The sequence below is a fragment of the Chinchilla lanigera genome, unplaced genomic scaffold, assembly GCF_000276665.1.
Source record: "Chinchilla lanigera isolate Chin_1 unplaced genomic scaffold, ChiLan1.0 scaffold00065, whole genome shotgun sequence".
NCBI lineage: Eukaryota > Metazoa > Chordata > Mammalia > Rodentia > Chinchillidae > Chinchilla > Chinchilla lanigera.
Genome location: NW_004955466.1, coordinates 7,587,385 through 7,611,238, shown reverse-complemented (window position 1 = coordinate 7,611,238; position 23,854 = coordinate 7,587,385). Strand labels below are relative to the sequence as shown.

At 36.9% G+C, this 23,854-nt stretch overlaps 1 protein-coding gene across 1 annotated transcript in view; it reads left to right on the top strand.

The window, feature by feature from the left end:
- The window catches only part of Syt16 (synaptotagmin XVI), a 326,721-nt gene extending 316,472 nt beyond the window's left edge, over positions 1-10,249 (top strand). Inside the window, exon 7 of the mRNA XM_013522016.1 lies at positions 9,130-10,249. Coding sequence (XP_013377470.1) covers positions 9,130-9,443 — 314 coding nt within the window. The 3' untranslated portion in view covers positions 9,444-10,249. The remainder of the gene's footprint in view (positions 1-9,129) is intronic.
- Positions 10,250-23,854: the final 13,605 nt, after the last annotated feature.

The window sequence follows — 23,854 nt, the reverse complement described above, 5'->3', positions numbered from 1 at the left end:
TCCCAATGATATCAAAATTAGATAGGAAATCTTAAAAGCAACAGGAAAAAAGGCAATGACCACAGTGTTTGATTTATAACTGAATAAGCAGTAAAATATTTGTGTGTGTGTGTGTGTGTGTGTGTGTGTGTGTGTGTTATACTAGGGATTAAACCCAGGAGCACTCTACCACTGAGCTATATACCTGGCCATTTTTATTTTTTATTTTGCCACAAGGTCTTACTATATTGCCCAGGCTGGCCTTGAACTTGCAGCTGTCCTGCTTTAGCCTCCCAAGGAGCTGGGATTACAGATGTGTGCCACGAAAACTGACTCTGAATGAAGATACTTTAGGCTGGGTGTGGTGACACACACCTGTATTCTCAGTGCTCTCAGAAGCTGAGGTAGGAGGATCATAAATTCAAGCCCAGTGTAGACGGCTTAGTGAAACCCCCATCTCAAAATTTTAAAAAGGCAGGGGGTGTACCTCAATGCAGAGGCCCTGGATTCAATCCCCAGTATCACTGTCATGCAGTCAAAAATTAAAATATGCAGTAGTTATCTACGGAGAACCTGAGTGGCTGGGGGATGGTTTCCTCAAAGGTCATGCATAGTATCTGTGTGCATCAGAAGACAACTGAAGGGGCTGGGGGTTTAGCTCAGTGGCAAAAGCGCCTGCCTGGCAAGCACAAGGTCACGAGTTCGGTTCCCGGTACCGGACAAAAAAAAAAAAAAAAAAAAAAAAAAGAAGACAACCGAGTAGCCAGGAAACCCATAAAATGTGGAAAATTTGCAAATCCTACTTTCACAAAGGTATTAATATCTACAATAGATAAACACTAAAACTCAATTAAAAATCTAAGCAACTGGATTTAAAAATGCGAAAAGAACTTGAGTATGCGTTTCTCCAAATAAGACACAGAGAGGGCCATGATAACTGCCGGGACAGTGGGACAGGAATACCAAACTCTTGAGAGAAACGAACTCAACACTTTAGTACTCAGTAAAGGAAAAAGGAAGATATTTCCACTAAGTTTGAAAGGGTCTGTCGCTGAAAGAACTGTGAAATAATGTGTTCCTGCAGGGAAGAAATTGAAAATAGGAAGAAGTAATAAGATACAAAGAAGGAAGAATGAACAAAGAAATTGGTAAACATGAAAGCAGATGGAAGCTTGCGTGAATTGTATTAAACAAAATTAGGAACTGTAATAAAAGTTACTAATGTTGGGAGCAAAACAAAGTCGAAGTAAAATTCTAGGCAGATGAAACATGAAGGAATGGATTGGGAGAGGGAAGTCAAAGGATTCTAATGGGCTTATTTGCTCAAGAAGAGGGCGGAGAGTGCTATGTGTGGCTCCTTGATTTTTCACAAGGATGCCAAGACAAATCATTGGGGGAAAGGATGGCTTTTTTAAAAAATAAAAATGGTGTTGGGAAACCTGGATATCGACATGCCAACAAAAATAAAATAAAATAAAATAAATTAAATTAAAAAATAAAATGCGGTTGGGTCCATAACTAACATCATACTTAAAAATCTCTCAAAATGGATCAAAGGCCTAAATGCAAGGCCTAAAATAGAAAAGCTTTGGAAGAAAAAAATAGAGCAAAATCTTCACATCGGAGTTGGTGACAACTTCTTGGATATGACACCAAAGTCATAGGCTGCACAATAAAATAAGACAAATTGGACTTTATACAAGAAGCTTTGTGCACCAGAAGATAGGGCAGCTAGGCAACCCTTGGAATGGGGAAATATTTACAAATCGTATTTCCGAGACTGGATTAATATCCAGGATGTATAGAGAACTCCTAAAACTCAGTAACACGAAAAGAAATGATCTGATTTTAAAATGGGCAAAGAATTTGAGGATACATTTCTCCAAAAAAGATACACAAATGACCACCAGGGATGTGCTAATATGCTCAATGGCATGAGTTGTTAGGAGAATGCAAATCAAGGTTGCAATGAAATATCACCTCTCACCCATTAGGGTAATGACTTTCAAGAAAAAGAACCTCCCCCAAATTACAAATATTGCTATGTGGAAAAATTTAAAAATGGAAGCCCTGTACATTACAGGAGGATGAAGAGTGGTCCAGCTGCTATAGAAAACCATATAGAGGGTCTTTTAAAAAAGACAGAAATATCGTATGACTGAGCCATTCTATTTGGGGGTGTATACCCAAAAGAATTGAAAGTAAGACCTGGAGAATATATTTGTACAACCATTTTCATAGCACTATTACTCACATTAGTTAAAATATGAAGGACTCTAAATGTCCACTGATGGATTAATGGGTAAATAAGATGTATCATATACTTATAATTTGAGACTATTCAGCTCTAGAAAGGAAGGAAATTCAGACATATACCTTTGTGTGAAGTATTTAGAGTAATAAACATGATAGAGACACAAAATATGGTTTCAGGCAGCTGAGGAGAGAGCAAAATAGACAGGTGGTATTTGGTGCATATAGTTTTCCAGTTTGTACAAGATGAAAAGAATTCAGGAGATGGTTGGTGGTGATGATCACATGCTACAAATGCCTTTAATACCACTGAACTGCACACTTAACATAGTTAAGATGGTAACTTTTGTGTTATATGTATTTTACTACAATTTTGAAAACTTGGGCAAATATATTAGAGAGAGATCAGAAAATATTGTAAAACCAGGTAGTGAATAACTCATACAAGAACTGAAGAAATGCTTGTTTAGATTGGTGCAATGCTTCAAGGAAAAAAGATCAAAATTATAAACCTGAGGAGTGTACCTATGTGGGAGCAAGTACTACAGGAGGGATCTTTGTATCTTCTACTTGATTTTGTCATAAACCTAAAACTGCTCTAAAAAAATAAAGACTATTAAAACTGGAAAGATTAGAAAAGAAAAGGCAGAGATGTTGATTAATTTGGTATTAAATCATGTGTACATGTTCACATTTTAATCTAACTTTGAAACTGAGAGACAATAAGTGAGAATAAAACCAGCAGAAAATAGAATATTTTGAAACCATAGAAAATGAAGGATAAGTAGTATACATCAAAACAGTAAATATAAATAAAGATGGCATTATTCATAATAAATATAATGGGACAAAAATTGCTATATAAAAATAGATGTAGGATTATGCTTTATAAGATTATGCTCTTCTTTCCAATCTCTCCCTTTTCCCTTTGCTCACCCTCCTTCACACGTGTGGTGCATACTGGGCTCTCCGAGCTTCGTAATACACAAGGAAAGAAAAAACACTAATTACCAACCAGTTGGGCTTAGCTTATGAATGCAAGAATGATTTAATATTACAAAATCTGCTAGTATAATTCACATATTAACTGATTTATGAGAAAACATAATTATCTCATAGATACAAACAGAAGCTTTTGATCAAATACACTATTCAGTAGTGGTAAAAATAACTCTTAGCAGATGTATAGTAAAGGATGTGCTAATGAATACTCAGCTCTAACGCTTTAACACATAAACCCTGCATTCTCATTGGCTTAACTTAGCAAAAGCACTTTTGTGTCACAGTCCAACCTGACTTGTGTGACTTCTGTGTGACTTTCCTCTGAGTTCTGAGTAAAGCAGACAGGTTTTTGCCATTTAATGAGCCAAAAATGTTACATTTAAACTGCGTCCTCTCTTGTTACCCTGGAAGGGGAAAAGACATCTTGGGAGATTTCTTGCTTGGGTAGGAATGGTTGAATATAGCTATGATTGAACCTGATATTGCCCCTCACATTCTAGTGTTCAGAACTCAGCTACATGACCACCCAACTCAAATGTGCAGGGAAGGCCACACTTTTCTTTAGAATTTGACCTGAATTAACAGCCACATTATTAAGTTAAGGAAGTTTAGTAGGTCTTTGTTATTCAGAGACTTTTAAAATTCATCTCTTATTTAGAAATCTGGAAGCAATTCATTTCTCAAGTAAAAAAAAAAATCTGATTTCTGTATTTTCTCTTTTTCTTTGCATATTCAAAGCTTACCTTTACCTCTCTTACCCTAAGAGAAGGCAGTAACACTGAAAACACACTTCTAAATTTTTTTTTGAAATCTATTTCCCTAGAGCAACAAACTCATTAGGCATATGTTCTTCCTTCCAAGTTAGAGCAGATGGCAGTTTTACCATCACAAAATATAGATTACAGATTTCTGTTCTATCCTCTGATATTAGTTTCTTTATTACCTGGCATACAACTTCTAGGCCAAGGCTCCTGCTTCTGTTTCTGTTTTCTTCCTCTTTTTTTATATGGCAGCATGCCAACTGCGATTTCTAGTTACTATATTAGTCAGATCTTTGTTAGGAAAATAAGAAATATTCTAGTTATACATGGCCGAAGTTGTTTAGGTTTAACCCTGGGAAATTTGGGGAATAAAGACCAGAAAGACTGTTTTCAGGAAATCTAGAAGCACAGGCATCATAGGCAAGATGCCCATAAGATCTGAACTGTGTGCAGAGAGAAGGTTATTCTCAAGGATTCTTGAATACTATGGATGTAATTCCTTTGCTGTCACCTATAGGTACCTTGCATATGCTTGCAGCTGGTTCGTGGGCCTTTACTGTGACTTCCCTTCGACTTACTATGCTATATAGGCAGCTTTTATTCTTGGAGTCTAACTGAAAGCATACTGGCAAGACATTATGGGAATGTAGTCTTAAGGCCTTATGCCCCATAGTATAGGAAAGAGCTCAAAGTTGGAAATGGTATTGAATATTAACTAGTATATGGAACAAAAGGGAATTATTTATCTTTGATAGTATATAGTTCGATAGAGTAAGAAAAAGAAATTAAAAAAATAAAGCTTGGGAAAAATAAAGCTAGCATTATTTATAGAAAATATGGACTTCTGGGAAGATGGCTGGGTGATGAGCAGCAGAGAAAGAGCATCTCTGAGATTTGGTGTAAGATGCTGGAATTTATCAGCATGAGCAAGAGAAGAGGGAGGGAAGTGGGTTCCTGAGACCCAGCAAGGCTCTGAAGTGAAAATTAAAAATCTGTCTACATTTTAAAAATACAAGAAAAATTTAGAATAATCTCATAAAAAGTAATTTCTATTCTATTCTATCCAAAGGAATTAGAAAGTAGAGTTTCAGATTAATTCTATAGAACAACAAAATACCTAATGTTCCAAAAGATAACATGAATAAGGAATAAGTAAATAAATTGCAGGAAAATGAGGAAAAAACCTTTTGAAAAACAAAACAAAGCTTAGTTGATAGTTATACCATGTTCATTGATGAAAACATTCCATATTGTAAAAACAATAGCTTTTTCCAAATTAATCCATATATCCAGTACAATCCCAATAAAATGTCCAGTAGTGGTTTTTAGTATTTTTTGTTTGTTTTTACAGAACTTGACAAGCTAATTCTAAAATTCATACAGGGATTATCTGGCACAGATACCAAGATATTTTATAGAAGAGTTGAAATCCTAGAACTTTATTTATTTTTTTGGTACCAGGAGTCGAACTCAGGACCTTGCGCTTCCCAGGCTGGCGCTGTGCCGCGGAGCTATCTCCCTGGCGTCAAGATATTTTTTAATAAAATGATGATAATAAGTATTATCAGTCTTAAAGAAAGATACTCAAGCCTTAGTGCTTAATATCTGACAGACATTATCTCCTCAGTAGGGAGATAAAAGGAATAATGCTTTCCATATAGAAAAAATAGATACTTACCTCATAGTACATGAAAAGATCATTCCAGCTGGATTAAAGATCTAATGTGAAAAAGAAATTCTTATGATTCATGGAAGGCAATATGGGAGACTACTGAGTTTGGATAGGGTTTTTAATTGTAGAAAAAAAGTATCATCTGAAAAGAAAGGCTCTGATAAACCTGACTCCACAAAAACTTAAAATGTTTGCACTGCAAAAATCATGATAAACAGCAGAAATATCAACCATAGGCAGAGGAAAGATATTAGCAATAAATACAATTAGTAAAGATTTTGCATCTTGTGTGCAGATTTTGTAAAGTACGCAGAAATCCACTCATGTATTTCCTGGAGAAAATGTGAAAATCAGTATAATTCAAAATAAAGAAAAACGTTCACTGAAGGCTTTTCAGTGCTTGGTTACAATAAACCAATGTCCAACAATTAAGAGAATGACTAAAAACGTTGTGGTTTACAAATACACTGGAACAGCAGATAAAATAAGTGAATCACAGGGTTACATACATAAGGGCAATATTAAAAAATTTAATGCTGAACGAAAACAAATTTCAAGAAGACATACAATGTTGAATATTTTTAATATACAGAATAGTGTTGATATATTTTGGCTGTGTTTATTTACATCTAATATGGTAAAGATCTGAAAACATACATGAATGTGAGCTCCGAATCTAAGACAATTTGAACATGTTCCAGGAGATATATTCAAGGATCTTCAATTGTAATATTTATTTCTTGAAAATCAAATGAGAAACATAAATGGTTAGCAGCAAGTATGACACACGGTGCCCAACTACCCAACTCGGTATGTGTGACATCATTCACTATTCTCTTATGTGTGCTTAAAATGCTCTGTGAATATTAATAAATTAAAAGGGATGGGAAGGTTAAGTGCCCTGCTGCCAGAAAATTAGAGTATGTTGTACCCTAACTCTGACTGAGTCTGTAATACAGTTGATAAAACATTATACTGTGAGTAGGGTGGGCATTTTGTGTGGAATCTGTTACTAACCTTGTGGTACCATGTTCTTTCTCAAAAATGCCTTCTGAATTCCAAATGACATCCTTTTATACCATGATAAGTTGGAGATTATATACTATTATAAATGTTTTGGTACATGTGACATCTTCCTTTATGATGAGATAAGTGACCAATAAAGCAGTTGACAGGACTATTAAGGAATTATGACCCATTTGGCCTTTTGATAATGGCTCTGAGTTACTAAAGATACCATAAAGCTTTCTGAATCATTAACAGAAAATGAGATGCTGCTCAGTATTGCTTTATTGCCACTGTTATCAATTTCCAAATAATTAAGACAAAGCTCTTTTAAATTGGAAATTCACTTAATTGGACTTTTCTTTATACATTCTGATGGGTGCTCATTAGAGTAAGTCACCAAACCCCAAAAGACCCTGTCATGCACTCTTACTGTTCCACACCAGTGGGATTTCATAGGCATGGACTCTGTTCTGGATTAAAGAAGCACATCAGTACAGTGATGAAAACTTCCCTTTTCAAACTAGAATAATCAGCTCTATTTCCCTTCTTTTGGTCAGGTGTCTGACTGGATTGCTCATAAAATTATTTTCTGTTTTATAGACATAAAACCCAAACTTGGTGATGGCAGTTTGGTAGGAAGTGGCTTAACTTGTAATTATAAAACAATCTTGTGACAGGATAAAACTTAAAATTACTCTTTGTGAAATGAGCATTTCTTTGTTTGCAAGATTACCTCAGTTCCTATTGCTAAGACTGGCAGCGGTGTTGCTGGAACAGTCTGGTGCCTGGATTAAACTTTTCCTTCAGGAATCGTGAAGCTGTACAACCCCGAAAGCACAAATTCATTTCCCTGTTGTTGGTTTTCTGACAGCTTTTTCCATAGAAGAGTTTGAAGAACAGAGCCTTGTTTCTGAGACAGAGATGTGCTTTCACACCTGAAGTGTAATTTCACACCTTGTGTTTCTCAGCAGATAAGTGTATAAAATAACACATCAAACTGGAATAGAAAAAGATCAACATACAAAGAAAACTGCAGGTTGTAATTTGTTTCCTACCTTACAGTGCTCTTGGAGGGAAAGGTAAACTGCAGAAATCTGGGTTTACATTTTAAGCAGTTTGACTGGGTGTTATTTGAGGAAGTGAGCTGTAAACTCTAATCAGCTTCCTCCCTGCACTGAACAGAATGTAGAGAATGAATTCGGGAAACACCCAAACATTTTGGTTTTTTTTTTAAAAGAACACCGTACACCCCGGTTAGGAGTAAAAATTGTAGCTCAGAGAAAAGTTTTTAAAAATTATATTATGTCATTTAAAAATAAGATATAATTGGGGAGACAGTTTCATTTGTAATGACCCACTGAGGAATTTTAGCAAAAGTAGACTATGTTGTTAAAGTTAGATATTTTTTCCTTTCTACTAATAACTAAAAACATGGCATTCATCACTATTTTGTAGAGTGCTTGTGAAAAGGTTATAAAATGAGAGGTTTAGCTTTATTTTGTAAGTTTGACAACTTGAAGACAGAAGAATAAAGAAGGTTGAGCTTCTTGATTAGTCATGAACATTCATCATAAAATATTTGCTGAAAGTCTAACACATTAGGCAGGAGGCCAGGCATGGGGTCCAATGGCGAGCAAGGCAATCCCTGTCTACCACTGGGAACTGCCAGTCCTTGCAGCTAAGTGGGCAGGCGCTGGTGGAAAAGTGGTCGGTGCCGAGACAGGTTCACATTGAATTTGGTTGAAGACTATTGGAGGACTATCTGGACCATAGCTGGTGGGAGAAAGAGGTCAGCAAAGATATGGTGGCATCCTAGCTGCACTTCATTAATAGAAACCAGGACAGGTGGATATCACTGGAGACACAAGGATGTGGTCAGCATCCACAGAAGAGAAAGGAGAGCAGGTAGGCTGGGGTAGACGAGATAGTCCAAGGGTGTGTGGAGGGTGAGAAAAGTATCTAGGTGCAAAACAGAAATTTGGCTATGAAAAAGATCTCTTGATTGATTGATCGATAGAGCGATAAATCGATAGATCAATAGAGCAATAGATGGATAGATCAATAGATAGAGCGATAGATAGACGATAGATAGGATGAATATGCTATGTTCACCTTGTTATATACATACACTATGGATGGAGATATGTCCATATTCACAAACACCACTGCCCGTTCAGCTGCACACTTAAACACCTTATGTAAATAGGGGTCCTAATGGCCATCAGCAATGTGTCAGAGTGTGAACTCCTGGAAACCTTAGATATTCAAGGTAGTAATTGGTTTCTTTAATAATTCTCAAAAGGTGTGTTTGTCCAACAGCAAAGACTGGGCCTAAGGATACTGCTTAATATGTTGAAAAGAGAAATTTGCAGCTCATGTAACTATTACAACTGAACTAGCAAATGACAGCACTGATGTTTTCTTATCTCCTTCCTTTTTTTGCTTTTGCCATAGACACATATGGAAAACTCTTCCTCCTCAATTCTGTGGGTCAAGAGATGTCCCGTTGCAAGACATCCCTTCGACGTGGTCAGCCCAATCCCGTGTACAAGGAGACCTTTGTCTTTCAAGTGGCCCTTTTCCAGCTCTCTGATGTCACTCTGATGATTTCCATTTATAACAGGCGTACTATGAAACGTAAAGAAATGATTGGCTGGATTGCTCTGGGTCAGAACAGCAGTGGAGAGGAGGAGCAAGATCACTGGGAAGAAATGAAGGAGATCAAAGGCCAGCAGGTGTGCAGATGGCACACATTGCTGGAATCCTAGACTGGTCCATTGGTGTTCATGTGCTATGTCTGCGTCAGTCATCTGTGTTCCTGGCTGTCGACACCAAGTCAGTGCATCTGAGCAAGCTTTTCAGGCTTTCGGATAGAGATTGTCCTAACCCTAAAACATTCTGAGTGGGAGCTTGGCTTTCTACAGTTGGATTTAGATTTAAATATTGTAATAAGAGGCTGCAATACCCAGCTAAGTGTACTGCATGGAAAATGTTTCCATACTTGAGCCCACTGATGGTGAGTTAATTTGTGCTAATAGATTATTGAGTCTGGGTTCACACTACGGGATGAAGCTTCTCCCGCTGTTCTCTGTTTCTTGGAGAATAATGTGAGATTTCAAGGGAGCTGTTAAATGTTACTATTTGCAGTCACTTAGGTATGTGTCGGAGTTTTCTCCACAAAAATTCTGAAGTACAAAAATGAATCAGATGCGAAGACGTGTAGAAAAACACACTGTAATCTTATTTCACATTTTTCTCTTTATCGAAAACTATTTACCTAAAAAATAAATGTTCTAAGTTGGGCTTATAAAATAAATTTGTATTAATCATGTACCTCTTTTATCTCACTTATATCTTATGGTTTCCATGAGATTTGGTTATATGAATCACTTTTAAGCTGGAAAAAAAGTGAAAAATGACTGTTGTCAAATTTGTCTCCTTTTTTCATATGTAAGATTTCAAGTGTGTAACTTGTTGGGTTTTTATGCTGTCTTTTTCATCTAATAAATTCTAATGAATGAAAATACCAAAAAAAATCTACTTATAAATTTTTCTGAATCTAGTGTTTTGGGGGATTATACTTTTTCTATAGTCAGTGCTCACACATATATTTTCAAGGTATTTCTGCATGCAAAACATGCTCATTTTCATGCAGTGTTTTTTGTCATGAGTGTAGGAAATTGCACACTGGGTCTTTATTAAAGATTTGATTGACCCTTGAAGATGAACATCTGAACACTTGTGAATGAAGAGATATTTTCAACTAGTATGAAATGACTTTTTTGGCACTTCAAGTGCCTGTATCTGTCGTTTATCATGGCATTTACAGCAACATACATTAGTCACTACTTGCATTCTGGGCATGTGCTAGTCAGAGAATTGATCAAGTATGGTTATGAGCATGGAATTTGATTTATGACTGACTTTTACATATTTATGTAGTGCATGCTTATTTTCTTTATTCCTAGATCTGAGCTCTTAATATCAATTACTTTAAATTGGCAGTAATATGGAAAGGGAGGAATGTACATTTAACCTTATGTCCAACATGGAGCTTTTCTGAGCAATTGCTCGGTGGCTTATTTTTAGCTTTTGTGTTTCATTGTTGACTTTTTCCTGTCTGTGTGAAGAATGATAGCTAGTGATGGATGTATACAGTCAGAAACACAGAACTCCTCCTCAGCTCTACATTTTGACAGATTGTAAGCATAGGATGTAACGCTTGAAGAACATATTTATTCCTTTCAGCATGTAATGGTTATCCTGACAAAATCAGACTAGGGCACCAGATAACTCTACTGTGATTTCAGGGTTCAGTCTTTGAAAGAAATCATTTTGTATGGAAAAATCAGAATTTGCAGAATAAATTACTATCTTTATTTCTTTTCAGGACATGGGCATTTCCTACACACTACTGCTCAGTTGTTGGGATTGAGTAATGAAACCGTGCCCCTTTGGGTAGGTTTACCCTACCTTTCTTAGAAGACCTCAGAGTGTTTTCTAGCATCGTATCCATGAACCGCTGAGTGGTCTTTGCAGGGTGGCTATGCCATTGAGTAGAACTGAGTGCAATTGATTAAGCAGAAGCACAAAGAATTGGCTTTTCACATCCCTTACTCTCTTTATGCCTTGTGTTTAGAGGGAAATGGAGCAGCCTTGTTATGCTTTCCTTTATGCAGGAGCATAATAGCAGCATTCACTTTAAAATTTACATTTGAAAAAAAAACTGTATATTGTACAGGCAGCTTTGGGTTTTTCCCCTTCATACTTTCCTGCTGTTCATGTTGGCTTGTTTGTGGTACCCAGTAATCACCTCTGCTTCATTTTCTGCTCCCTTGAACCACCCGTTTTAAGGTTTTCTACTGGTGCCGTGAAGATATCCTTGTGTACTCGGTCTGCTTTCTAATAGTCTGCTTATCATGCAGTTTATAGCAATGTGTAGCATGCTAAAGGAAGAGATGCCAGAAAAGCATTTTTTATCTTTATAATTTTTCTATATTGGTGCTATTCACCATATAGGATGCGTGTACCTCTTGAATATACAGCAGTGTTCACTCCCAGCTGATTGTATAAGCGTAAAATTCTAAAGACAAGATGCACTAAAATATGAGGCTGATTTTTTTAAACCTTGATTTGAAATTCTAGTTTAGTAAGATCTTTTGATTTCATGCACTTAAACTCTTTCATTTTCTTGGCAAAGTCTAGACATAAATGCACTTACCATGTTTTTCACTTGAGCTTTTACATCCACATTTGCTTTTCAAAAGAGTTATGAAAGATAATTAGTTGGTTCTTCAGTGACAGAGCTGTTTTTGCCTATTTCCTCTAGCTAGTAATTAATATCTCATGGAGGGACCTGACATGGAAGCAGTCCTGGATTTGGGATATCGGTAGTTCTTTCAGTAATTTTCCTAAAGAGCGTGCTTTTTCAATAATATTGTTGAGAGTAAGTGATGTACTAGGTTTAGGATATCTGCTTCCTATTGTGCCTTCTTAGAGCATTAATTTACACTGAATTGAGAAGTGCTGGTTCCACCAATCATGATGGTGGTTGCTGTAGTCCCTGTTTCCCTCTATTGTTGAATTTTTAAATGGACCATTCACCAGGCGGCCAAACACCTGCTCTCAGTCCCTGCTTCTTCACTGGCTGCCTGTGTGATGCACATTTCTTTTAGACCCTATTTTTGCTGATGCTGCATAACTCCCTGGCAGGCACTGAGGTGGTGGCGGTGTTCCTGCCTTCCCTCGCGGGAGAATTTGCATAGCCTTTGGATGGGGCGTGCTCAGCGTTCCACCTGCACAAAGCCAGAGAAAGAATCATCATTAAATTTGCAAGAGGGAAAGAGCACGGTGTTGCACTGCCGTTCACTTCAGGCACCGTTAACTCTGACATCCTGCAGTGACAGTTAAGTGATTGATTTCAAATGTTGATGTTCTCCACAGTGCTAGGTGCTACAGTGAGCCTGAAACACAACTTCTGACTTTTCAATTTGTAGGTCTCACAGTAGTTTATAAATTGTTGTTACCTCTTGGTCAGCCACTGTGGTTTATATCACGGCTGTACCAGCTCTTCTCTGAGAACTAGAAGTCTCTTCTTGCTAAGCAAACTGTTATTTAAGTAGAAACTACCATCGGGTAAAGGGAAAGTGTTTCTCTCATCTCACTAAATTAATGTAACTAACATGCAGTGTGGACATCGACTTCCGGGTTTCCCCAAATCCTAGGTGTCTTTTCACGGGAGAGGACATAGTACGCTAAGATCCGAAAAGTGAATAGGAAAGAATTACTTGTAAGTGATGTGAAACCAAACAGAGGCATAGTCTTTGCTGATAAAGAAACAGGGCTAGAAAATACATGGGTGTCTCTGCTTAGTTTTAATGAAATTGTGCTTAAAGAGTATCCCATGCCTATTTGATCCAAAATACCAGCAAATGATAGATTATCCTGAAATGACAAAAGTATTTTTATCATCTGAAAGTTAATCATTTGTTTGGGAAAACCTAAAAACCTCAAACCAAAAGATCATTCATATAGGATGTGAACGGAAGAATTAAAGAAGTCAGTATGCTAGATACATTTAGCATCTGATAGCATATGATGACAAAGCGTAAAACAATCAACCAAAAGATATTTAACATGAACTAGCAGTCACTTTGCCACAGCTTGTGGAATTATGGAAAGTAATTAAAGATGGAGGGAAAGAAATTGGTTGAATGTAGTGAAGTTGGCACAGATTCTGTGGTCTTAGCCTGGGGTCGATGGAACTCTGCTAACCATGTGGCCTTAAGAAAATTACTTAGGCAGTCCGTGCCCCAGTGTGTTCTACTGGAAAATGAAAATAATACCTACCTCATGAGGTCTTAAAAAAAGATATTAGTGATAAAGAGCTCATCCTGGACCTTGTTGCAGCCCAGGAAGTTTGTATTTGTAATCCCATGAAAAGTTATTGGAATTCTAGTGAGTTAATTCCAATCTACCACTTCCATTGCCACCCATGGGGAGAATAAAGACACTAAGGCATATTTGTTATTATGGGGAGCAAAGGGGTCCTAAGTCCAAACACGATGATGGCTATCCAGAACAAAGGCCTTGACCCAAGGCCAAACCTGGATTTTATTCATTTGTGAAAAACGGAGTGGCTTGCGGATGAGTGACCATGAGAATTGCGGGAAGTTCATGAGTGCTCTGAGCTGGGCTAGGTAGGAGCCCTGAAATCCCCTCTGCCATATGCAGAGAGAAGGATATGCAGAAAGAGTAACCTGCATAACACAACTGAAGTAGCATCTAATGTTTTGAGGTCAGTGCTTCAGTGCTGATGTGTAATCTTTCAAGCTCCCAAGCCCCAGGAAGTTGTAGCCTCTATCTTGAGGCTTGATCCCAGCCAACAGGGTGGAGCATTGGCTTACACATCCTGCTTCATCCCAGCTCACTTATGGGAACAGTGGGACTGGGGGGGTGGAGCAGGGAAATGGTCTGCTGTCTTGAAAGACTACCATCAGCACCTCAGCTAGCCTGATGTGCATTGCTTACAGCCAATTGGAGCGATAAGGAAAGGGTCCTAGCCAGTTGTGTACATATCAATACATGGAAATAGGGCCCGGCTCAGCCAAAATGGGAGCAATTGCTCATCTTTCAAGGAGAGTTGCCTAGGTGGTCCCCTACAATTAGTAAAATCACAGTTGTGATATGCCTAGCAAGGAACTAGTTAACATTCATGTTTTCTCTGGATAATCATGCTTGAGAAAAAACATTTCTTCCTTTTTCTAGGGAAAGAAATAATGGTAGAGAAAAACTCCAAACAATTTTCAGGTACTTTAAAAGGATAGGCTCAGGAAGCTAGTGTGGATTTGCAGAGGAGGTAGCTTTTATCAGGAGATCAAGCCTGGTATACAGTACATGGTATGTACAGGAAATTGTCTTGGATTTCAGTTGAGGAATAGCTAACTCTTTGTCTTTTTTGTCTTAGTTTGGAAGAGATGCAAAACCTTGGTGCTTGTGTGCACGTCTTATTAAATCACGCACAAAGCCTCTCCTTCCTGGCAATTGTGTAGTTCCTACAGGACAAGGTACCTCATCCCCATCAAAAAAGTTGGCAAAGAGGATGTGTCAACATATTTCAACTTGGACCTTAAAAAATAAAATAAATGCTGTAGTACTACAAAAAGTCCTTTTTAAAAATGGGTACTTTTTAAAGCAGACATTATATTTCCATTGGATGGCCCTACAGGTAAAAAATTTTACATGATCCAATTACTGTTTCCCTTAAGGAATCATACTAAGAGTAACTATACATTGACAATCATTCCTGTTTTAAGTAGCTTTAAAAGATTTTCTGTTGTAAGCAAAAATATGCTCCCTCGTTCTCCAGTGCTTTAAATCTTGAGTAACGAGAAATGCTTTATGAATTTACAAAAACTTTGGTTGACACTTGATGTGGAAGAGAAGTCAGGAAAAAACAACTTCAAATTTATGTCACCAGGTGCTATGAATTGGTCATATGCTATTTGTGATTTTAAACTAAGTATGATCTGGGGATGAGGAACTGGAGGCTGCATTCCAAATATTGCCAAATTGCTAAGTGTTGTCTTGAATTCCACGCTTCCCAAAGAGAAAGATGAAAACATTGGTGAACAATCACTTAGCTTGGGGCTTTTAGTTGGGAATAATTCAAAACATAAGGCAGTGAAATAATTTAGATGGGAGTTGGAAAGGCTGCAGAGTGACTTCTTGCAGGAATTATCCAGAATGTAGGGTTCTAACCAAGAGGATGTGGCACCTTTTTTCTTCTCGACCACATGGACATGATCAGAATATCCACCTACGGTGGGTGAGCTGTGCGCCTTTAACTTAGATATAAGGAGAATTACATGAAGGTCATTATTCATTAATTTAAATGTATTTATTGAACTCCCTTTCATCTAGCACTGTGTTATTTGGGAGAGCTCATGCAGAACTTAAAATCTTTTTGAAGTGTTATGACTGCATACCGAAGCTATTAATCGTCATAAAGCGAGTGGTTACCAATATGTAATCATTAAATTGGTTTAATTACTCGCCATGAAAAGTAGAGTTTCTGGTCTTGGGTTAGTGGATGGAGGTAGACATATGAACTTACTTTATTTGGGAGAGCTGCAAACAGCCCTGAGCTTGCGGCCAACCTTGCTTACACAGAGGAGAATTGCCCAAAAGCCTTTGGAAGTCTTTTAAAATAGAAATATCTGACTGCAGTGTTGGTTTCTGTATACAGAAATGGAAAGGCACCCAAGAAGATAATATTTATTAATTTTTTCTAAATCTAGTGTTTTGTATGTAACCTCAACACAGAATCCACCATCAAACGCCTGGGCCGGTCCTCTTTCCCTTTGGACATTTTTTTCCACATTGACTTTTCTCTGCTTCAGAAGCCTTCTCCAGGGAGTTCCTGTTTAGGTTTTGTTTAGGTGACTTTGGGGATGCCTGCAGGCTCTAGATTTCTCCTGCTAGGGTGGAGACTACTTTTATTCCCTGGGGTCACAAAACAGTATCCTAGACACACAACCACTTGTATTTATAGCCACTGTGAAACAGTTTGTGGCTTTATAGAACAAACCCATAGGCAGTCATGGAGGGATGTGGACATTGTTCTTGGAATGATACTGCTGAGCACTGTTAACTCTTGTCCACTGATCACTAGTGCTACCTCCAGCTCTATGGGAGTTTACCTTCACGCCGCTGAGTAACAAAATTACCAGTTCTACTTCCAGGTTATGAGAAGGCAGAATTCCCAATGGTATCACCATCTTTATGCATTATTTTTGTTGACCTCTTTTCCCCTTAAAGTAACTATGTGCTATTTTTGTTGTTGTTTGGGATTAACAAAGCTTATTCACTCAAAAGACCTTAAGAGTAGTATGTGTCAATTTCTGAACTAGAGGTTGGAGAATATAGATGAGTAAAACAATTTATGTTTAACTGTTTTTTTAAAAAAATTTCCTTACTATGTTTCTGAATAGTTCTTCCTAGATTCTGCTAACAACTTTTGGTAAATAATGACATCTTTTTATCATCCTATAATTGTTTGGTTTAGTGCATTTCTGAAATGGTTTCTTTCCTCCTCTGAAAAGGAGAGGATTTAAGGAAAGTGGAAATAATTATTCTGTCTCTAGTTAAGAAATAAATATTTTTGTTTGTTGGTCTATACTTCTCTTGAAAATAAATTGGTATGTTTTAGATCTGAGCAGAGAGTGTAGCATTCCCCTTCTGTCCCATTACAAAAAGTGGATCTCTCCTGTTTGATAAAGACTTGATGCATGAGAAAAGATATCAGAAATCTGTGAGTAAAATCTCTAACGAAGCCAGGCATAGATGCACTAACAGAACATTTCCATGAAGGTTATTCTCAGTAATACTGTCACATTCTTGAGCTACATTTCTTTCTTAGGACTATTTTGTTAAATCCCTTGCAGCTATGAACAAAGATTACTGTCTTAAATTTGCCACGTTTCCCTAAAAACCATGATGATCTTTATTAACGTACAACTCTACCGCCCTATAATGCGGTCTTTTATTATGCCACCATGCCAGGGCAGCCATAAATTAGATCTCACTGTTATGAAATACAAAATCTTTCCCAGAATTTTAAAATTTCCTTTTATTGTAGACGTTATTATTTTAAATTTTGTGAATAAGAAGTTAGTAGTTAGATACTCTACTGAGACAGAAACTTCTGTTATATTTGTTCGAATAAGATTTGACCTATATTTTCAGGTAAGTGATCTAAGAGTCTATTTATATTTTAAAATTAATGAACTTTAGTCTTTAGTGGACTTTTAGGTTCATAGCTAAATGGAGCAGAGAACACAGAGGGCTCTTGTAGACCCAGGTCCTTACTCTCACACCCCTGTCTCTCAGTACCAATCTCCTCTCAGCTGCACTGTTAGATTCTTTACAATCAGTGAATCTACATGGACACATCATCATTCCAAATGGGCAGTTTACATCAAAGTTTATTCTTGATGTTGTAGGTTGATGGGACCCAGGACTGAGCACTGAGCTACAACACCAGCCCTGTATCAAATATATTTTTTATACTGAGACAAAATCTTGCTAAATTGCCCAGGCTGGCCTTAAACTTTTGATCCTCCTGCCTCAGCCTCCTGAGTTGCTAAGATTACAGGTGTGTGCTACTGCGTGTAGCTGGTCTGTGGGTCTTGAAGAATATGTAATGACATATATTCATTACTGTAGTGTCATATAGAATATTTTCACTGTCCTGAAATCTTCAGTGCTGTCTATGCATTCCCTCTCGCCCCAAATCCCAAGCAACCACTGATCTTTTACTGTCCCCATAAACTTTCCGTTTCAAGAATGTTTTATAGTTGGAATCATGTAGTACAGTATATAGATAGTTCAGATTGACTTTACTTACTAATGTGCATTCAAGTTTTCATGTCTTTTTGTACCTCGACAAGCTCATTTTTAAAGTGTTGCATAATTTTCAATTGTCTAGATGTATCACAGTTTAGGACCTATTTATTTTTATTTCTAGTGCCATTTGCTATGACAAATTTTAATGTAAATGTTCTCAGGAAAAAAATAAATGGATTACTTCATGCATTTCATCAAATATCATGTAGCAACTGCCAAACTCAGATCGGTTCCATGTAGATGATATGAGACTTTACTTTTGGAAAGAAGTCTTATGAAAAATACCACAGTCTCTCATGAATTATGCTAACCAGTTTAAGAATTTTTCTCTCCATTGGACTCTAAACAAAGAAAGCTCTGAAGGTTATTCAGATCATGTCTCAAATTTAGCAACTCTGTTTGCTTTCTTTTGTTGAGCAGTGACTTAAATATATGTTGACAAAAACTACTAGTTACATTATTACTGACACGGGAAAACAACCTTCTGTTACTAGTTTATATGATTTGACCTTTATCACTTTTGACAAGAAACAGGAAGTTGCGCCATTATGCCCTGTCACAGTCAATAGTACAAATTAATTAATTTCAGTGGTCGTAAGCATCATAGCTCTGACTTCTAAAGGGTAGGACTCTTCATGACAATGCATAGGCTGCATGAGCAGGTAGACAGATGTTGAAGAAATGATTCTGGTGTTCATTCTGGGGAAATGAGGAGGACTGACTGCGAAATGTCTGATGAATATTTTGAGATAATGTCTGTGTGTACTGACTGTCCTTCGCTTTGTGGCTGCAACTTGTGAGACCAGGCCTTTAGGAGAGGTGAAGGTGTGCATGTATAAAGAATATAGGATGGAAGTTAATGCAGCTTGTGTTTTGGTACCAATTCTCCCACTAAATGAGCTTTAGAACGAACGTCAAATGTGTTCATCAAGCCTTCATTTCTTCACCTAGCAGAAAGGAAGTTATACTCATCTTGCCTATTTTCATGATGTTGTTGTGGGAATCAGATTCATTGATTTTTTTCCCATTAATATGATAAATACTGAGTCCACAGTATGGACCAAGTCCATCTGTATGACTAGGGAATAGATGGAAAGACATTCTGCAGATTTTCAAAGACTTGCAGAGCTTTTGGAGTCTGCAAGCTATTTTATTTTTATATTAAGGTCAGATCCATTTTTTATGTTGCTATATCAGAGTAATTGACACCTTGAAATCTCTGCCAGTAATTTGTCTGACTACCAGCTACAGTTGGAATGGTCTTTAGTCATTCTGCCTCTGGGAAAATTTAAAAACAAATATTATGTTCTATTTTTTTGTTGTTCAAACACTGGGTATATACCAAAACATAGTAAATCCATCTTTTCAAGTGGACAGCCAGTATTTGAGATGAAGGCACCACTTTCTTTAGAGCAGTTTAACTCAAGCACAAGGAAAGTATTAAACTGAATACCTTTTGCTTTTCTTCCACAAAATGAGATTTTAAAAGAAGCACATGGAAGAGTTCTTTCCCCATCAAGAAAAGGACCTTTAATCTACATTATCAATTTCTGTTGAAGAATCAGTATGGTCCATCTCTCACCTCTCAAGTAATTTTCTTCACCCATATAATAACATTCTTTCTAAATATACTTTTATTATATCCTAGGAAAAGTAGAGACCAAAAATTCATTTTAAAATACATCCAAGATTTCATAGCAAGAGTTTAATTGTGTTCACAGTTCAAGATAAATCTGATTCTCCTTCTCTCTCTGTCTCTCTGTCTCTCTCTGTCTTCATATAGCATCTGAAACAGTTGTTCAAGTTCACACATTTATGTTTTACCATATGCATACTGTGTGTGGCTCTGTTGTTTTAAAATATTTTATTGGTTTTCCTTTATATCTCAACTTTTGATGGGTGTCCTTGAAGAACTTGCGTGAAATAGTGTAAATGTGAATGATTCATTCATTTTGAACATATGTAACTATTTTAGGAGATTTTTGGGAGGTTTTACCCTATGTGGAACACACTGTTCTTAGCAGGGAATGTGGTTTATATTACTATTCTACTGACAGCTGGAGTTGCAGATGTATTAACACTGTCAACATGTACTTCTTCTATTTTGTGTTTACTTTAATACCTTATCTTAATGTACTACATTGCCCTGAGTCTCTGGTGTTTGTCAGTAGTGGTCAATAGCATTGTGTGTTTCACTACTGGAGAGAGTTTAGTAAAACTTTACTATGAAATTGGGTCTTCCAGATTTCCAAGAATAGAAGAATCCTTTGGCAAGTTGATTGTTAAAAGCTAGACCTGTTATAAGGTGGGGTCACCCTGAACCTCTTCCAGCTCATAGACATTTTTAGACCTGATAGCTATTATATTTTCTCTTCTTAAGTTTTCCTGGAGAGACTCCCTGGGAGGTCCAGAGGGTCAAGACAGGGGCAGAGAGTATTTTCTCCTCCAAAAGGTTGGATCCTCCCTTTAAATGTCTCTGAAAAATCTTTCAAATATCCATGTAGTTGTCTTTTTATTTCTCCTTATCTGTGTTGACTGCCGTGTCTTCCATGAAAAAAGCACGACTGTATCTCAGGCTGTTAGGACAGACAACTATAGAATGTAAAGATTCCCCTCTCTCTGAATTCACTTCTGCTTGTGAGTAGTTAGTATTTAATAACAGGATTTGACACTGCTAAACTGTTAAACTTAAAAACTAGCAAACCTTTCTACCTTTTGTAATGTTTAAGATTTCATGACGATGGTTTTAATGTATTACTGTCCTATTGTTGTCCTGTGTTTTAACTAGGAAAATGAGTGAAATACTTAATGTCAGTACTCTTGTTAAATACACCCTTTGAAAATATGTTGGAAAATATAAAATTGTTTACCTGTAATAGACAATAAATCCATGATTAGAAGAATTACACTGTTTTTCCTGTGCAAATAATGTTTAAGGCAGATGTTCAGTCTCACAGTGACGTTGAAAAGCATATTTTATGCAGTCTAAAAACTATTTCTGTATTAGATATTTAAATGCATGAGGATAAATTCTAATTGCTTTTTGTTTAAAACTGAAACAGAAAAGAAGCACTAACTCCAGTTTGTACAAAATGTCTGCTGCAACTGAATTCATGATTGTTCAAAACAAAATCATTCCAATTTTGTAAAACTGCTGCTACTGGTTTTATCAATAAAGTTTTAGCAGATGGCTTATACGTACATGTGCGACATTTTTTATGTTAAAAAAGATAGTTTTGCAGCATCAACATGCAAATTTTATGAGCCTGAATGATACTGCTTATTTTAGTATATGTGAGAACCATTAACTTCAAACCATACCAACTGCAGACATATATATTAGAACTATAAGGTCTACATTTATGATCCACATACTTAGTTTCAGGGTGCTATGGACTTTTATGTTGAACACCTACACAAATCAACATTTATTACCTCCAGTGCTCATTAAAGTATTGAATTGAAAATAATGTCAGGTAAGTAAGGTGCTATGTAGAGATACCTGAATTACCTAAATTAGACCTAAAGAGGATTCTGAGAAGGCAAAATGTGTCCATGTACAAAGTGTAGGTAATTCCTCAGCAGAGGTGCTCTTGTCCAGACCCTTCCCCCTTAATAAATCTGTAATATGCAGATTTAGCAAGCTCGAAGAAGAGGGAGCCAGCCCACCTCATCCAAAATCTCCATAACAGTAAAATCCTAGCTGACATCCCCCAAGCAAGAGGGAATACAGGGAAAAATCTCTATTGGTGTTTCAGGGACACTTTATTTTCACCATTTTTATGTACTGTGCAAGCTGAAGCAATTAATGGTATCTGTTGTTATGAACAACCCTAACAGTCAGTGGAGTTGCATGACAGAGTTTTCTACTCCACAATTTGTTCTGCTTTTCCCCAGTGTAGCTTTCCTTCTAGCAACATCTTAGGGATGGAGCCTCCTTTTGTGACTTGATCATCTCAGAGTCCTCCTGGACTCTGAAGGAATAGTTTTCCATCCACATTGGGAAGAAAAATGGCATGAGAATGAAATGATTGACATTAGGGATCAGGCTCACTTTTGCCTAAACTCCATTGGCCATGACTAGTCACATGGCTTCACCTAATTTTAAGAAGGCTCTTGTATCCAGGAAAATAAAATAATATTTTATTCATGTATGAATCCTGTAGCCAGTATCTAGTACACTTCTTTTAGTACACTTCCTTTAAGACTTATGTCCAATGCTGTGGGTAAAAAGTTCTACTTGTTTACCAATAGTTGTCTTAGATTGAAAGCATCAACGCTGAAGGGTCACTATTGCTAATAAAGGCCCTTTGAGTTGGCATTTCCAAAGCCACAGGATGAAGAGTTCTGAGCTTGTAGACAAGGTGAATAATTTCAACCCATGTATTGTACTAATAAATATGTATATGATACAGTAAAAACACCAAAGCATATAATATAAAAATGGGAAAAAGAAGAATAATTCAGGGGGAATAGATTTTTCAGTCTAATGAAAATTAGAGCAGTCATTGACAAAATATTGCTATCCTTTGCTATTGCTTCAATGGAGACTTACCCAGCCTTAAATGCTAAAACAATGGAGACAGTCATCTGTGGCTTGGGGTCTTTTTTATTTATTTATTTATTTATTTATTTGAAGTATATAGTGGTTTTTAAAATTTATACCCATTTGAGTAGAATTTTATTGATGAATAAAATCACATTATATGTCTTGTAAGCTTCATAATAGCCTCGCCGTTTCCCTGAGGGTTCCTCAGGGATATTCAGAAATATGGCTCAAGGGGAAGCTTGGGAGACATTTCAGGGCCCTGAGGAATGTAAATGTGCAATCCACCACATAATAAAATAACTCATCCTTTCAGCAGATAGTAAGAGACAGGATGAGCATTACATTTGTGGTCATTACAAGGAGAGACAAGATTCAGTAGTGAGAAGATTAGAATTTGGACATTTTTAAGGTAATGCCATTACCTGTGTTTTTTAACATTTAATTTAAAGTACAAAATTTGTTCTAGTCATCAAGTAGAACTGAGAAGCTTATAAAACATATCTACAGATATCTATAGTACAGCAAAGATTAAACTCGTATCTTTGTTCTATTTCAAGTTTTGCCCCACATCCATTCTGAGATGTTGAGATTAGCTTTACCTTTCCTCCATGTCTTCTACTAAATTTCTAGAGGTAGTTGCAGATGGAAAGGGGATGTAGCAATTATTCAGTGATTTAGATTGACAACAGAAAAGGTTTCCTGTTCTATTCAGATAAAGTATAGTGCTAGAAGCTCTGTTCATTTTGGTCAAATCAGCTAACTGCACCCCAGATGGATTTGTTTGTTTGTTTCTGTTGTATAGAAATAGAACATGTGATTACGGAGGCTGCCTTTTAAGAAAAGATGAAAAATTTAAAAAAATAAAAATGACTGTAGGTTGAGTATTTCCCAATGCTATTAAACCTAAGATAGTGACTTCCATAAGGTGCTTTGCAAAGGAAAAGAGGTTGTATAAATACAATGCCTCATTAATGGTAGAAAACTATTTTCTGTGTAATGAACTTCCTTTCCTCCCCATTTCTACTTGTAGAACTAAAAAGACAGCAACTAGTGATGACTCATGGTTTGTGCATAATCACCGTCAGCTACATAGCTAAGGTGAAAACAGGGATGTTGAGCTGGGCAGGGTGCATCTGCTTGTCGCCATGTGCTCTTCGTCACCTTTGATGGATCAGCACCACATGCTACTCACTATGGGCACACACCGTTAACCAGGTAGAGTGG